The sequence below is a fragment of the Antechinus flavipes genome, chromosome 5, assembly GCF_016432865.1.
Source record: "Antechinus flavipes isolate AdamAnt ecotype Samford, QLD, Australia chromosome 5, AdamAnt_v2, whole genome shotgun sequence".
Lineage (NCBI taxonomy): Eukaryota > Metazoa > Chordata > Mammalia > Dasyuromorphia > Dasyuridae > Antechinus > Antechinus flavipes.
This window is the reverse complement of record NC_067402.1, coordinates 196,080,632-196,098,855: the sequence shown is the minus strand read 5'-3', so window position 1 is coordinate 196,098,855 and position 18,224 is coordinate 196,080,632. Positions and strand designations below refer to the sequence as shown.

The 18,224-nt window shown below is 38.8% G+C and overlaps 1 protein-coding gene across 1 annotated transcript in view; it reads left to right on the top strand.

The window, feature by feature from the left end:
* The window catches only part of SLC6A13 (solute carrier family 6 member 13), a 90,918-nt gene that overhangs the window by 61,744 nt on the left and 10,950 nt on the right, over positions 1–18,224 (top strand). Inside the window, exons 6-8 of the mRNA XM_051961499.1 lie at positions 4,453–4,537; positions 6,402–6,534; positions 8,582–8,716. Coding sequence (XP_051817459.1) covers positions 4,453–4,537; positions 6,402–6,534; positions 8,582–8,716 — 353 coding nt within the window. The remainder of the gene's footprint in view (positions 1–4,452; positions 4,538–6,401; positions 6,535–8,581; positions 8,717–18,224) is intronic.

The window sequence follows — 18,224 nt, the reverse complement described above, 5'->3', positions numbered from 1 at the left end:
CAAATAGTCACCTAGCTAGTAAATGTCTAAGATTGGATTTTATTTTATTTTTATTTTTTCTTCAATAATATCTTATTTTTCTAATTACATGTAATGATAGTTTTTAACATTCACCTTTGTAAGATTTTGAGTTCTAAATCTTTTCTCCTCTTCCTTAGCTTCCCTTTCTCCAAGATAGCAAGAGATCTGAGATAGATTATATATGTAGAATCGTTTTAAATGTATTTCCATATTTGTCATGTTGTGAAAGAAAATAAGAATAAAAGAGAAAAAGCATGAGAAAGAAAAAGCAAATTAAAAAAACAAGCTGAAAGTGGTGTGCTTTGATCTGCATTCAGTCTCCATAGTTCTCTTTCTGGATGCAAAGGACTTTTTCTATCCCAAGTCTATGAAATTGTAAGATTGGTTTTTAAACTCAGATCTTTCTGACTTTAGGTACAACACTCTGTTCACTGACTAACTCTAGCCATCTTATTGCCTCAATTATTACATTTTTCATTTCTCCTTGAAAAATATAACTAACATCATTTAACATTTCCTTTATAACTGAGCTTCATTTTGAATGTGAATTCTACTATGCTCTGTCTTTGGGGGCTCTTTAGATGAATCTGTTATCATATGAAATGGATCCAAACTGAAATTTATTTTAAAGTCTTGTTTCTGATTTTTATAGTTTTTCTATCTTTTCTCTTGCTTCCTTCTCTTCTGGTTGCTTTTAATTTTTGTTCCTCCAATGATACTTCTTCTATAGTATTTACTTATCCTAAGCAGCTGTGACATGAGAAACCAAATAGGTTTGTTAGAATTGTTTTAAGTAGGAGTAACTAAGATTTGAATGAAAACCTGAGGACAAGAACATTTTTGATTTCTCTTTGATTGTTCAGATGCTCCTTTTATTTACTGTGCAGTTTTCAGTCTTGTTTTTAGAGAGTTAAAATTGCTGGATAAGTAAAGTATTACTCTTTATAACCAAAATATCAATATAATTAATAATGGTTATTTCCAGAGCATCACAGAATCTCAGTTCTGGAAGGAACCTCAATAGTCCTCTCATCAAGTTTATTCTTGAACAAGAATCCCTTGTATAAAATTCTTTTTCTTTTAAATTTAAGAAAATTAAATCCTTTCTCTGGATCATAAATGAGGCAGCATAGGCCTTGTTATTTATAAAGGAATTGTTTTTAAAAACAAAATTTTAGCTTTCTTGAGGCATCCTCAGTCAATACCACCTTCCTGAAGGCCACATAGGTGATGAAGCTTTCATAGCTCCAAAATTGTCTTCATCCAGTCCTACTACATAGCTAGGTCAAGATTTCCGTGCCAGAGAAACTAACAATGTGTAGAACTCATGGATAAGGTTGAGAATGCAAAATTACATTCAAGTTTGACTTCCCAGTCATTCTCTTTGATTTCCTCTTTTATAATTATCAAAAGGCAAAAATTATGAAATGTCCATGGACTCGTGATAGCATCACTGCCTTCTTGGAAGGGAAACTATTAGAATAAAGTAATATGAAAGTATTAACCTAGAGACTTTACAGACCCACAGGGATATGTCTCTAAGTTCATTATCTTCTCCTGGAAGTAAGAAATGAAAGATAGCAATGTCAATAGTCCCTTTTTATTTATTCCCTACTCACTTATTGGGTAAAATAATTCATTTTTATTCTCAAAGCACTCACTAAGTCATGGGATAGTTACTTCTTCAGGCCTCATGGTTGCTTCATTTTCAAACATGGTGAACTTCATTGTAACACTGAGCCAGTATCAGTTTTTTGAATAGAGATTCCTTCTTCAGAGAACAATACAGGAAGACTAAAAGTAATAAAATTTCATCTCCTAAATTGGCTTTTACTGAAGCAGATTCCAAAGCAAAAATAATGGCCTCAACAAAAAAATGGGAAGTACTCTTCTCTTCAAACATTATGGTCATCTGGCCTTTGCTAAGGGAAAAGAAACTAATTATCTGCCGGGACAGCTTGAGCCATTTTTGGACAGCTCCATCTGTCAAAAAGTTTTTCCTTACATCGTTCTAAACTGAAATCTCTGTGATTTCTGCCCAATGCCCCCAGTTCTTCCCTCAGAGGCCAAATAGAATAAAAAACATGATTTGGAAGCCAAAAGAGTGTAGTATTGAAGAAGGAACAAAATCCAAACTATGGAAAGTAATAGATTCCCTGCCCTCTGATCAGAGACTGCATCTAAATATTGTATTTAGTTCGACTTGCCAAATTTTAGGAGTGTCCAGAGGAGGGTCATAGGGGATTGGAGATTATTCCATATGAGATCAGTTTGATGATAATAATTATAAAGGTACTAATAGTTGACCTTTATGTAGCATTTTAAAGTTTGCAAAATACTTTAAATACATTATGTATTATGTTATTTCCATCCTCTATGAGAATCACAAGGAACTGGGATTGTTTAGCTGTGTTCAAATATTTGAGGGATTGTCATGTAGAAAAGGGCTTTAACCTATTGAGGGATTGTCATTCAATTTGATCTCAGAGAGCAGAACTGGGAACAATGGGTGGAAGTTGCACAGAGACAGATTTTGGTTGGATCACAGGAGAAATTTCCTTACCATTAGAGCCATTATTTTTTTGGAGGCAGTTGGGGTTAAGTGACTTGCTCAGGGTCACATAGCTAGTAAGTGAGAAGTTGGATTTGAACTCAGGTCCCCTAGATTTTTTTTAAATGGTCTGCCTGAAGGAGTAGTAGATTCAAGAAAGGCTGGATGGCTATTTGTTGAGGACACTGGAGAAGGAAGTTCTGTCTAAATCCATGTTGGATTGGATGGCATCCTCTGAGGTCCTTTGCAACTTGAAATTTGGCAATTCTATAACTTGCCCCAAGTCCTGGAGCTGTTAAATGACAGAGCTGTTTGAATCTCCTGATCCCAGGTCTTTCTCCTCTTCTTTCCAGCACACTTGTAAGTCCAACAAGCAAAGCATGATATCAACAAAGGCTATTCTAGACCTCTTATAAAAAGGAAAAATGGATAACCACTTGCTAAACATGGTATAATAGAAATTCCTTTCAGGTACAGAACCAGATGTTGAAGTCCTTTCTAGCTCTAATAGTATGTGATTTGGGGATACAGTTTTCCTTGGCTCATCAAAAAGCTAACAGACTGGTAAAAAAACAAATAGCTCTTTATGGTTACAAAGCACTTCCCTCAAAATATTCTCTTTGATTCTCACAGTACACTTGTTTTGTCCTTTGGCTTATGGATGGAAACAGAAATCGAATATTCTTCAGCTCTTTATCTCAGAAGAGTGTGGTTGCTTGTGGCTTTCCTCAGGCAGTTTGGTGTATGAGCTTGGCTGCCTTGAGGCTGAGAGTCAATCAAATGCATTTAACCTAATCTTAGAATCACCAATTTTGAAGCATAATCAAACTATGGTCTGTCCTCAGGATAGAACCTGTTATCTTTGCCTAGACTTCTCTTAATTATGGTTGTTCAGCAAGGATGAAATCAGTGAGATGGTTAATTAATCTTGGTCATGCTGGTGATTCTCCTTCTACTCCCAACCCTGCTGTATTCAGAAGGAAGCATATAATTTTGTGGCGATGCTAAAGCCAGCAAACAAAACCATTGCTTTTCAGTTTTCCAATCCTGAGCCATCTACATGGCTGCCAGCAAAAATGTTGAAGTCATCATGACAGATCCTTCATTAAATGGCAGTAATTGCTTTGCTGCAGTTACTCTGTGAGCCCACTGCCTGGCACATAGTAGGCATTGAATAAGTGTCTATTGATTTGATAGATGTATTAGTGAGTTTATCCACAGAGTTTCTCACTAATGGGCCATATGTTGATGTAGCTAAATTCTTGTTCAAGCTTCTGTGCTTTTGGACTAATTGGGGATTCTTTTTACTGACAAAACTTGGTGACTCTTTCAGAAGACTCCTGGTGGACAGCTCTCTCAGTTTATCTGGTATTACTCAGAACACCAATGTTGCCATCACAATTAGAGATTTCTCTTTATTAATAGCTATTTCCCTTTAGGAAACTGGCATTCCTAGTACCATGTAACCCCTCAAGGTTAAGTGTGAGATTCAGATTTTCTAGGTGTTGTTTTGTCGGATTGTTCATTGTTCATGAAGCTGTGTCCTCATAAGGTGAAACATTCTGGGTCTGAGTCAAGGAAATGTTTTTCTTAACTCCATCTGACCATCCTCAAGTGAGACGTCCACAAACATAGGGAAGCAGCTGCCATCTCCATGGCTGCCATGAAACTATCTATAAATGTCTATAGAAAGGAAGTGCCTTGGGGACTGTGGTGCAGAAGGGGGCAATGTGGTCATAGATTCAGCTTGGAGCTTCTATATTTATTAGCTCCATTTCCCCCTAGTGCTTCTCCCCTTCCCTAATTTTCTCCTCAGTTTTCTAGACTTGCCTAGCACCTGCCTAATGTTTCTTCTTCCTTCCTACATGTTTCTTGAGCAGAGCACTGTGTGGAGTTCCAGAGGACCAATGGCTCCCTGAATGTGACAGCTGAGAATGCTACCTCTCCTGTCATTGAGTTTTGGGAGTAAGTGAAACCTTAGCTTTGTTGGAAAGAGGGATCCGGGAAGAAACAGTCATGATATCAACTGTTGTTCAGTCATTTCAGCCATGTCTGACTCTTCATGACCTTTTTGGGGGGTTTCTTGGTAAAGGTATTGGAATGGTCTGCCATTTCCTTCTCCAGCTCATCCGACAGATGAGGAAACTGAAGCAAACAGGGTTAAGTGGCTTGTTCTGCGTCATACAGCTCAAGTGTCTGAGGCCAGATTTGAACTCATGAAGATGAGTCTTTATGACTCTCAGCTCAGTGTTCTATCCACTGCACCATCTAGCTGTCCCATGTCAATCATGAAAGAGTGATTCCTCTTTAATTCTCTATTAGTTTTTTCCCATTATGGTTAACCTGGATCACAGCTATGTCCCTTAGTATGGCATTTCTCAGGCTTTTTTATGATTTGCTGAGAGAGATTGCCTGCCCTGTCACCCCTTTTCATGTTTGTTCCTTCTTACTCTTAACACGGCACGCACACAAATGTACATACATAGAGGCATGAATGGGGTAGGGGAAAGAAGTGCTGGATTTGGAATCAAAGGACTTGTGTTCAAATCTCAATTCTTCCATTTAATGGCCCATGTAAATTTGGGCAGGTTATTTCCCTTCTTGGCTCCAGTGCTCTCATCTGTAAACGAGAAGATAAGATTAGATCTCCAAGTTCCTCTCCATTTCTTAGACTAATCCTCTGATGTCGTGGACATGAACACATATACTGTGGGTATGTGTACTCTTTTTCTTAAGCAGAAAAGCACCCACTTCATGAAATGCACCCACTACATGCTCAGCCAAGCTAGAACAAAGTATGTGTACCCTAAACAAGATTTGAAAATCACGATCCTACTCATAACATATGCAACTTGACACCAGAAAATAAATACTGAAATATCACAGAAAGTAGGATTTTCTGGCATAAAATACATAAATTTAGATGTTATTCAACCCTTTTCTTCTCATCCTAGACTTTAAGCAGCTGCCTATTTTACATGCCTCTACTTTCAGCTCTCTCTCTCCATTTGTTTAAAATCAATCTGATTCCTAAATAAACACTAATTAAGCTCCTGCTATGTGCTAGGCACTGGGGATACACACCAAAAAAAATTTAGTTTTTGTCCTCAAGGAGCTTACATTACACCAGTGTGGGAAAGGTGGGAAAAGCACTGGTTTAGGAGGCAGAGGATTTGTGTCAGTTCTTGTCTCTAAAACTATCTTTTTGTATAAGCTTGGGTCTTTGGGTCTCAGTTTCCTCTTCTGTAAAGAGAGTAGTTGCACTAGATTTCTGAAGTTCTTCTCAGATTTAGATTTATGTACCTCTGTGTGTGTGTGTGTGTGTGTGTGTGTGTGTGTGTGTTGGAGATAAGCAGTATGAATATAAGTATACAAAAATAAACTAGTTTCAAGATCCTAGCAGCTGGAGGGGTCAGGAAAAGCCCCATATAAGATGCACAAGCTTTGAAGGAAGCAAGAGACTCCAAGGGTTGGAGGTGAGGAGGGAATGTATTCAGAACATCCTAATACACGGTTGGAGAATAAAGTTTTAGACTCTTTTTCCTAGCTTAAGCCAATAACAACCCCTTTTCTCTCCCAGTGCTCCCTTGGGCTTTTGCTATGGTGAAGTTTGCATTTGTCCCTCTTGACCTTCCAGTTCCCTGCCTTTCATCTGGGCAAAGGAGACTTCCCTGTGGATGTCTGGGGGACCACAGCTGGTGACCTCTGTGATGATGAATCCTTGGGTTAGAGAGAGTTCATGTAATTGAGCTGTTGTTCTGAAGATGGGGTTTGCAAAACTTTATGGGTCATCCCAAACTGGAGCCAGCTTCAATTTTTCTCTCTACAGGAGGCGGGTCCTGAAAATCTCCGAAGGGATCCAGCACCTGGGGAGCCTGCGCTGGGAGCTGGCCCTGTGCCTCTTGCTCGCCTGGATTATCTGCTACTTCTGCATTTGGAAAGGAGTCAAATCCACAGGCAAAGTAGGCATCCAAGGAGTTCCCATATTTTTCAACTTTAGGATTCATTGCCTTCCCTGAATGTTACAGTCACCAGACTTATAAAGCACCAGATACTTTAGAGTAGAGGTCCTCAACCTCAGATCTACAGATAGATTTCAAGATGTCTGATTAATTGTATGGGAAAAATTATAGCTTTATATAATTAACTAACCACTATATGATTAACTGTATGATCTACATAAATGTAGTTTACTCTATATAAACTATGTAAATACATAATCTATATAATTAACTGTACAATCTGTATAATCTATAGCTTAATCAGTTTAAACTATATATACAATCTATGATTCACTGTATAATCTATATCAGCTTTAGTTTACTCTGTATAAATTATTTAGATATATAATCTACATAAACTGTAGTATATTCTATTTAACCTACATAAATATCTAATCTAGATAATTAGCTATATAATTTATGTAAACTATAGTTTATATAAATGATTTAAAATATATAATATACATAAGCTATAATTTACTTTATATAAACTAATTAAATAGATATCTATATAATTAGCTGTATAATCTATATACGTTATAGTTTAATTTATACAAACTATCTAAATATGTAATCTATATAAGCTGTTGTTTATATAAGCTATGTAAATTTGTAATCTAGGTAATTAATTATATAATCTACATAAATTATAATTTTATCATACAAATTATATAAATATATAAGCTATTGTTTAAGTAAGGTATTTAAATATAAAATTGATGTAATTAACTAAATTCTAGCTGAAATTTAACCTTTCCTTCAATTATTCAAAAATGTTATTTTGAAAAAGGGTATCAGACTGCTAAAGGGTCTTGTGACAGAAGAAAGTTTAAGAGCCCTAGTTTTAGAAGCTAAAAAGCCCAGCTACTCTTACCCTTGACATCTCCCTTCCTCTGAGGTCCATGACTCTTTCCACTCTGTTCTACATACTTTTCGTAGAAGAAAATAAGGTCTTTGATAATTAGAATTAGAAGAAAGTAAAAAAGAAATTACAAAGAAATTCTAATTTGCAGACAGCTTGAGAATATATCACATAGGCTGTTTAAGTACAATTTGTACACAGTTTACATCCTTCCCCCCTCCTTAATAATAATAGCCAACTTTAAGGTTTACAAAGCACTTTACATTCACTATCTCAATTGACTCTCACAATAATTCTAAGACAAGAGATAATGATTGGGGCCCAGCAGGAAGAGAGTCCCTTCTTATGGATGAAGAAACTGAGCTTTAGAGAAGCTGAAAGGGCTTACCAAGGATCACAGGGTGGGAAGGGGAAAGATCAAAATTCTATTCCACTCTGTGCCTAGAGACTTCCCATTATCTGAAACATTTTCCTGGTAAAATCCCCAGTAGAGATACTAACCAGCCCCCTCATCTTCTGGGAACAACTTTAAAATTGAAAGTAACTTTCTACTGAATGAATGAGGTATCAGTAGCTATTTTGAGCCTATCAAATAATTTTCCATTTAGGGGACCCAGCTAGGTCTTTTCCCCATCCGGTTGCTTGACTGTCCTGAAGACAGTCTTTGCTGTCTTTGCTGTAGAAGAAGGGGGATAATGTCACCAGTTCCAGTTAGATCAGGATTTAGGAGGAATTTGGATAGTGGCCTTATTTGCAATTTTGTGTTATGTCTTTGTGTACTCCATGTTGTCTAGCAAAACACAGTGAGTTTTAGGAGGAAAAAGGATGAATGAATGGAGGTGGATAGAAGAATTATAGAGGATAGCTGGTGGATGTCTGAATCCTTTCTAGGAAGGGAGCAAAATGTGGAGGAAAGGTAGCAGGAGAGAGGAGGGGAGATTGATCTGAGCAGCTGTGAGGTATGTAGAGAGAGAACAGCTGAGGGGGAACCTCTTTGACCTTTCCCATGGGGGAGATTTCCTTGCCCCTTTTCTCCAAATGTCCTGTCTTCACTTTCCTTCCTCCTTAGCTTGGTACCTTCCTGTATCTTTGCTTGAAAACCTCCTCATTTTAACGCCTCCAAACTGATGCCTTCCCTTGTTCCAGGTAGTATACTTCACAGCCACGTTTCCATACCTCATGCTGGTGGTCCTGTTAATCCGAGGGGTGACTCTACCTGGTGCTGCCCAGGGGATCCAGTTCTACCTGTACCCAAATCTCACTCGTCTCTGGGATCCCCAGGTAAGAAGCTCTAAGAAGGAGAAATCATGCAGGGTAAGGGTATTCAGGTGCAGGAATCTCCATGCCCATTCTGGGCCATTCAAAGGTTATCTGTCTATTCTTGGAGATTACTTTCCAATTACTTTCTTGGATCTTAAATGGTGTAGGAAGTAGTGTCTGGAAGCTTCCCTTGTCTGACTCATAGCTGCCAGAGAGCTTTGGGGCTTGGATTAACATTGGTTCTATAAATGCCTTGGAAACCATGACTTTGCTCTTTGACAGCTGCTTCCTCTTCCCCTCCCCTTATGCCATTTTTCTCTTTTGATTTGACATCTTCCTCCTTTTTCCTTTCTCCTCAACTTCCCATTCTCGGAGCTATTTTCCTCTGCTCATCTGACCCATTCCTATGTCCTAGGGGTTTTGTTCTCCTCATCACCCCCTTCCTGCTGGGCCCCACCCTCAACCACTTTCCCCTTAGACTGGCAATTCCTAATCTTGTGACCTCAAAATTAGAGGCTGCTTTTAGTTCTCTGGCACAAGAAGTATTATTCTGTAATAAATATCATTCACGCCTGTCTTTCCCTACAGGGTGCAGGGTGGGACAGAGGGAAGGCAGCCTTAGTGGACAAAAGTACCTCCAAAGGAGATTAAAGGGTCCAAGCAGGAGGGGGGCTGAGAAAGAGTTCAGTTCAGATCTCTGTGGCCTTCTTATTTTTTTCCAATAGATTTTATTTGCTGTTCTGATGTCAGGGGTGGGGTGTTTATAAAGCAGATGGAGAGTGCCAAAAGTCAGATGCTGCCCTCTAACCCCTACTTGTAGCTAAGTCCAAGTTGGTGTCTTGTCCCCTTTTTTCCTGCTTCCTCAGTTTTATCAGGAAGGCAGAGAAAAGGCTTCTGGGTCTGATTTTCATCCTCAATGTTTTATACTTTGAAGTTGCCTGGATAAGTGACTGACAGTAAAGGGTCATGTCTTCTACTTTGTAATTAGTATAGTATTATTCCCATACACAGCGAGTAGTCATTCAATGAATACTACTAATTAACTTGTTGTTTGTCTGTCCTTTCTTAAAGAGATCCAAGACATTAGGAAGTTAATGTCATAATTTACAATGAATTGGATTTAAATGTATCAGGACAACTGGACATGGCTCTGGATGCAGTGGGAGATCTCAGCCTTTTAAAACTAAGGTCTTTCCCATTTCTCAGTTGGTTTGAGGCAACATCCATTCAATGATTAAGGATAGGTAAGAAATGAGGTAGAGAATGACTTCTTTTATTAGTCAAATAAAATAAAATAAAACCAATCTAGGAGGGAAGATCCTGAGGGTTTCTGGCCAAAACACAAACAATTGCTATTTATACTCTGAGCCATCAGAATCTGAACAAAGACCAAGTGGGGCTTGACCTGGAACCTATTGTTGGCCAATCAATGCTAGTCAGAGTGATTTGGATTTAAGGCATGGCCCATAAAAAAGAAATAAACCCTAAGATATCTTGTTAGATTTCAGTGATCAAAATTTATATTCCTTTGACAAGAGTACCCACTGGTAAGGGCATGTGGACAGAAGAAAAGAAGGGAGAGAAGGAGGGAAGGAAGGAGGGAAGGAAGGAAATAAGAAGGAAGGAAGGAGGGAAGGAAGGAGGAAAAGAAGGAAAGAAGGAAGGGAGGGAGGAAGGAAGGGAAGAAAGGAGGGAAAGGAAGGAGGGAAGGAGAGAAGGGAAGGGAGGAAGGAGGGAAGGAAGAAAGGAGGGAAGGGAGGAAGGAAGGAAAGAGAGAAAGAAGGAGCTGCATTGTTCAATTGAAACTGGTCAATTGGGTCCCCAGTGGAACAGCTACTACTACTTACAGGTTGATTGTTCTTCATTTTTGAAAAAGACCATGATATCAAGACGGAGATGTCATGACTTGCAAGTGAATTGGATTTCAGTTGGGGGTGGGCTATGATTAATTAAATGTGCAGGAAATCATCTTTATTCTTTTTTCCTGCTGCCCACATCTCATCACCTTCCCAAGTAGCTGTGTGTTGTGCAATGAATAGGAACCATCATTTAAGAATATCAGAAAGATGGTTTGGGGTAGACATTTCAATTCAATTCAAGAAAAAATTTATGAAGCATACACTATGTTCAAGGAGTTATGTTAGTCACCTAGCATACAAAGAAACAAAACAACAAAACAGAATCTTTTTTCAAGGAGGTAGCACCCTAATTTGAGTAGGAAGACTACACTAATATTTGAGGCAATCAATATGGCTTCATTGAGTACTTGGCACTCACCTGAGATCTGAAGGAAGGTGAGGGTTTAAAGAGGTAAGAATGAAGAAGAATGCCTTCTTGGAATGCTAGACAGCCTGTGAGAAGGAAATAGGAAAAGGAATGATAAATTTGGGGAACAGCTAATAATTCTTTGGTGAAAGGGAGAAATATTAAATAAGTCTAGAAAAGTAGGAGAAAAATTGTAGAAGCCTAAAGTATCAGGAAATCCTCAGGAGCAACCAGTATTCCCTTCTAGAAGCAATAAGGAACCACTAAAAATTTTTGAGCAAGAGAATGGCATTATCAAAACCTATGCTTTAGGAAGACTGCTTTGGCAATCATGAGGAAAATGGATTAAAAAGTGAAGATCATGGTAGCTAGGATACTAATAGAGAGATTATTGACATAGTATGAGTGAGAAGTAATATGAGCTTGAACTAGAGGGGTCTAATGTGTATAGAGAGAAGAGGTCAAGAAATGCTGGAGTGGTAGAATTGATCATTCTTGGCATCTTATTGAATGAGGGGGATGGTGAAGGATGATTTGAATATTGTAAACTTAAATGACTGGAAGAATGGGGATGTCCTTAATAGAAAAAGAAAAATTATAGGAAGGATGAATTTAAAGGATAAAATGAATTCCAGTTTGGAAATAATGAGATGGGTTATTGAGGCAGTGTCAAGCAGGAAGTAGAAAGGGCACTAACAACTTGGGAGGCAGAGAATCAGGACAGACAGAAGTGAAGAAGGTGAACATTCTAGACATGGAAGACAACATGTTCGAAAGGATAAAAGTGGGAGATAGAATGCTATGTCAGGAGAACAACAATTAATCCACTTTCGCTAGAATGAAGAACGTGTGATGGATAGGAATGTACAAGACTAGAGAGATGGTTTGAAACCAGATTGTAAAGGTCTTTAAATGCCAGATTGAGATTTGTCCCAGAGACTGTGAGCAGGGAAGTGATATAGATAGACCTATGCTATAGGAATAACAATTTGGCATGGAGAATGGATTGGAAAAAGAAGAGACTTGAATCAGGGGGATCAATTAGGAAGCTGTTATAATAGTCTAGAGAAGAGTTGCTGAGAGTCTGAATTAGAAGCGGCTAGAGGTTTCGTAAATAGAATTAGACAGACCTGTAGACAAGAAGGCCTGAGTTTGAATCTTATCTCAGCCATACACTAGCTGTGTGAACCTGGGTAAATTACCTGACCTCTTCCTGCCTACCTTCCAGATTTAGTGTGGGGATAAAATGAGATAACATATTGTAAGGTGATGCAAACCTTAAAATGCTATGTTAATGTTAACTCACATTCTCCTCTTCCTTCTCCTCTTCATGAACATCCACATCATTTGTTGGCAAGCTAGGATTCTAGGTTTGTAGTTGTAGAGAAGGGAGTGACTGTGAGAAATATTAGAGAATTAAAATCACTAGATCCTGCCAACCGATTAGTTATGTGGAACAAAGAAGAGTGAAGAAGTGAAGATGACTAGATTCCAAGCTTGCATGACTGCTGCTTCATTTAGCAGGAGGATATTGGGAACCTGGGAGAGAATTGTTTGAGATGATAGAGAGGTCAAAGGTGTAAGTTCTCAGGGGAGAGAAGAGGGGTGGGATCAAGGATGTAAGTAGAGAGGGGCCATTTTTTTCCTAAGAGATTTAATTCAAGCTTTTCCAGTCTAGCACCTAGTCTGTGACCCAAGCTCAGTTCTGAATCTGTGGTTACTGTTTGACCTCAATTCATAGATAAGTCTTTGTAACAGGCAGAAAGAGTAGCTCCTTGTAGGGTGTCTGTACCAGAGCCATAATTGAATCTAGTTGGCACCTCCCTGGGAGTGTGACATTTCCAGCTGGCAACCTGGCACTTGTAGTCTCTTATCTTCGCTTTCAAACACTCAACTAGGGAGCTGAGATCACGTAACCCACACAGGTAAAAAGAATGACATCTCTTCTGTCCCCTTTTCTTCTCAGAGGAAAGGAGATGGAAACAGGAGAGGGAATACTAATGATAATACGTTAAGGATCTCTGATCTTGTCAGTCTATCTATCTTCCTCATTGAGGCAAATCAGAAGAACCCTTCTGGATCTTAATAGATGGTTCTCATGCATCGTGATGGCCCAAAGTATCTATTGTATCTATTGCCTCATAACCATCCTTCTGGCAATGTATATAATTATTTACATTTGGAATTAGAGACTTCAGTTCAAATTCTGTCAATTCCCTGTATGACCTATATGATTTTGGGCAAATAATTTTGCTTCTTTATTGTTCTCATCTATGAAATAAAAAGAATGGATTACATGATCTCCAAGTTCTCCTCACTTCCGAATCTTATGATTCTATAATTTTATGTGATCATTTTTTTGTGGGGGGGCAATAGGGGTTAAGCAATTTGTTCAGGACACAGCTAGTAAGTGTTAAGTGTCTGAGGCTGGATTTGAACCTTGTAATCTATCCGCTGCACCATCTAACTGCTCCAGGTTCTATAATTTGAAAGGATGAAAAAACATTTAAGTAATTACTATGTGGCAAGCACTATGCTAAATGCTGGGGATACAACTATATTTTTTAAAAATGAGAAAGTCCTTTTTCTTAAAGAACTCATTCATTAATGAGAGAGGCAACATGCACAGAAGAGTTCATCTGAAAGACAGATAGAAAGGTCAGAAGTTCTAAGAATCAGCAATTGGGTAGATAGCAAAGTCTGAGGATCCTTAGCTATACAATCAAGTCAGATCACGGTACCTGTGTATCTGGAGGACACAGTATCAGAGCATATGGTGGGTCCGAGTTTTAAGATGCTGTGACTGAGCATTACTACTTAGATAAGATGGTAGTAACCAATTACAAGCTTTTGAGGGAGATGCAAGATTGTCAAGCCCTACCAAATGCTCAGTTACAGCATCCTAAAACCACTTGGCCCTACAACCTGCTATGTTAGATGCTAAGGATACAAATAGCAAAAGTTAGATAATCCCTGTTTTCAGGGATTTGAGCTGTAGGGTAAGTGGAAAAGTCTAAGAAATCCAAGAGTTTAGTAGCAGGGCAAATGATAAGGCCCACTAATCCACATGCACTTTCTTTTTAAAATTTAATTTAATTTTTTATTATAGCTTTTTATTTACAAGATATATGCATGGGTAATTTTTTCAGCATTGACCCTTGCAAAACCTTCTGTTCCAACTTTTCCCCTCCTTTCCCTCCCTCCCTCCCCTAGAATCCACATGTACTTTCACATTCACTATTTCATGTTATCCTCCTAACATAATTTTGAAATGGAAACTTCAAGGAATCTTTTCTCACATTTTACATCTGGGGAAAAGTGAAACCTAAGGGAATGGAAATCTGAGCTCATCTGAGATATAGAGTCATGACTAGATATCATGTCTCTTGGTTTCTGGATGCACTGGTGGCCTTCAAAGCTAAGTTAATTGCTAACTTCTCTGCTAGAGAGCAGCACTTAACATTGGGGTCTGAACTATTTTCCTAAACTCATTCAGTCTTGGATAATTGGATAGATTGTTGCATTGACACCCAGCTTTTTTATACTAGTAAATAACTATTAGAGTCTCAGATAAAACTGACTTTTCTTTTTTCTGGAGCTAATTATCTGATACCTCGATCACTCTATTGTTTTGCTCAGCTCACTTACACTGTCATCTTGTTTATTCCCTTGTTTGGCAAAATAAGTAAGGATGGAGATGGGGAAACTCCTAGAATCATAGAATGTAAGAGCTGAAAAATCCCTTAGAGATGACCTAGTACAGACCCCTCATTTCATAGATGAGGGAACAGTCTTTGGGGAGTAAATAAATGACTTACTCAAAGTTATCTAGCTGTTCAGACTCCCATTATAGTGCTTTTCCCTAACATTTCTTTTTGCTCTTTGCAAGCAGTTCTAGAGGCAGGTTTGATGGAAAAAAGTAAAGCTATTGTAAAAAAAAAAGATGAATTTTACATCATTTATGAATTATGTCCCACATGGCCTAAAGAGTGAGAGTGTCTTTTTCAAGGAAAAGAAACAAGATTTCCTTGCTCAAGACTTACAAGCTGCTTCACTTCAGAACTAGACACCTCTTTGAAGGATTTCTATTCTTTCTTCCAGATAACTTTTCCTAAATCTAATATTGTTATTTAGTCATTTAGTTATGTCCAACTATTTGTGACCTCGTAGACTACAACATACCAATACTGTCCATGTTGTTTTCTTGGCAAAGATGCTGGAGAGGTTTGCCATTTCCTTCTCCAGTGGATTAAGCCAAACAGAGGTTAACACAGGATCACACAATCAGTAAATGTCTGAGGCTGGATTTGAACTCAGATTTTCTTGAATCTGGATCCAGTGTTCTACCAACTGAATTATCTGTCTGCCTCTAATCTAAGAGATCACTGCATTTTGGAGTCAGAGGACCCGAATTGGAATCCTGCCTCCATGATTTCCAAGTCCTTTAAGTGTTATAAGACTGTTTCTTCATCTGTAAAATGCAGATAATCATACTTATTCTGGCTGCTTCACTGAGGCATTTTGAGACTCAACTGGAATACATAATGTAAAGTACCTTGAAAAGATCAGTAATAATTAGGTGTCCCTTCCTCCTGTGTCTCTTAAACTCAAAGGCTGTTCCATGAAGTTTCACTGGAGAATTTCCACTTCTGCTCAAGGTGACTACCAGCTGGCAAAATTTTTGCTTCAGAAAACCAATATCCTCTGGTGGAAATGAGGAGCTTGTGTATGTTTGGGGGGGGGGTGAGTGGGGAGCGAACAGTTTGCCCTGTGGTTTCCTAATCCCCTGCTCTGACCACTGTTCTTCTCCTGCGTTTGGGCAGGCTCATCACGAGGCAGCTGTGCAGAGGGTTGATGGCTTGCCAAGAACGCAGTGAGGGGGCCCCTTGTCACAGGGGCTGGATCTGAGCCTTGATCTCTGAACTCTGGCTCTCCTCCTGGGTCTCTTGTTCCCTAATAACTTGTCTCATCTTAGACCTTTGCATGTGTGGGGAAATGAAACAGTATGATTTTTCTTGGTTCTTTCCTCCCCTGGGAGGCGCTTCTAGACAGCCAATGTTCAGACTATTTCAGAAGGTAGTCAGGAATCTCCCTGGTATCTTCTCGGAAAATCTCATACTGAACTTTTAGGTCTGGGGAGGGAATGGCAATGTCTTCTTAAGTCCCTGGAAATCTGCCTAAGATTCTGATGTCAATGCCAGAGATCTGTGGTCAGACTTGTTTTCCTGAGCCAAAACAGTTATTCTGGGGTGAATCCTTAAATCTTGTGGAAAGGTTTTTAGAAAATAAAAGTATTTCAAAGCATCATGAAGGAACATTCAGTGTTTCTGGCATTTCTAAGGCCATTTATCCTTAAACTTTCCTTGTTCCACTTTTTAAACCTCTAACATCAAACTCGGTTTAAAGGCATTTCAAATTTACCTGAGAGCTTCACTGTGGCCAAGATTTCTTTTCTATTCATTCTCATTTTTTTCTTTGCCATTCAAAATCAGTCCAAAGATCCCTTTTCTTACCCTATCCTCCTTGAAATCTTTCCTCTAGTTACTGTACCTTTTCATTCCATTAGTCTCCACCCCACCACCTATGCAGAAATCATAGCCATGGTGGTTCTAGCTCCTTTTCAATCCTGAATCCCTGCCCATCTGTAACTCCAGTCTTTGATCTTTCTCTTCCCTAGCAGCAACTTCTGGCCCTGAGAACCCCGCATGAACCAATGAAGGACCTTCAGGGTGAGCACAATAGGCATGATAGACTAGAGCCATGATTATCTCATCACCTTTTCTGGCTCTTTTGGGGCCCATTTCCACAGGGATGAGACTAAAGTAGGATACCCAGGAGTACCCACTCATGCTACCTATCAAGTATTACAATGGTACAAAAATAAAGGCTGGGTAGAACCCAAGAAATTTTAAAAAATGTCATCCTGGGAGGTTTTGAGGGACATTTTGTTGGGTGTTGGGGAGAGAAGAAGGTAGCAAGCCAGTGGATAATGCTGAAAATTACATGATGGAATGGAAATGGGAAAAAAGCAAAGACTGGGCAGCTTTGATGTGGGGAAAAGATAAGAAGTAGGGATTAATTACTGATGGATGTAGAGGAATAGAAATACTTGGGGAACTTTATAGTGATTTAGGACCTGAGGGGTATCAAGATGGGGATAAAGAACAGGATCCAGGTCGATGTGAATATGCTCTGTGGTCAAATGATGTGCTTCAGTCATTTGAGTCAATAGTTTGAATGTTTTTTGTAATAGGGTAACAGGCCTGGACTGTATGGTATAAGGAAACATTCAGATTGAGAACTGAAATCCTCTGAAGTCAGGAAATGCCTGGGGGAGGGTCCACGTAGCAACAGGACCCCAGTCTCCTGCAAGGCTGTAGGACTGCTTAGTCCTGTTTTTCAGGACCTACACACTCTTGGGGATGTTTTTCTAGCTGTTAAAGCTGAATCATAACATGCACAGGCTGTGCCAGCCAGCTGAGATAATAACAGTAACAATAATACCCAGTGTTTATCTAGAGGGCTATTCCTGTCTTCCTTCCCTGTATCCCCCAGATATCTTTCCTCAACTCCCCCACCTCTTTTACATTCAAAGAGTAAAGCCCTTTACATTAAAAAATCTTGTCCATTTCCTTGACCCTCTCTGTGTTGAGGATTATTACTTCCCTTTATTTTCAGATGGGAATATGGAACGGAGGGTGGGTGGGTGTTGGATGATATTAATACACTAGTGATGCTGCAACTAACTGGGAAGTGAGGAAACATGGTACTTAGAGTCTGACATCTTGATTCTGTTACTTTTTAGTAATATGACTGGGTAAATCATTTTAACTTCCCCCTGTCCCAATTTTCTCATTTGTAAACGGGGATAATTATAGCACCTACCTCACAGGGTTGTTGTGAGGCTTAAATGACAGAATAGTTATAAAAAAACACATTATAAAGCTTAAAACACTAAATGTTAGTGATGATGATGATGATAATGATTGCTTTCCTCTTCTGTAAGAAGAAGATAATAACACTTAAATAAACACTTGTTGTGAAGAAAGTACATAGTTATCAACTTTAAATGCTGCAGAAATGCGAGGTTATTTTTAGGAGCAATATCCCCAGAGCTTCTGCCTCAAACCTTTTCCAGTTAGGCTAGCCATGGTCGAACAAAATGTGGTTGGGGATGAGGTATGGCATTTTTTTCAGGAACCAGGAATTGAGAGAGACAAATACAATGATCTCAATTCTCTCTAATTCTAACATTCTTTTTAAA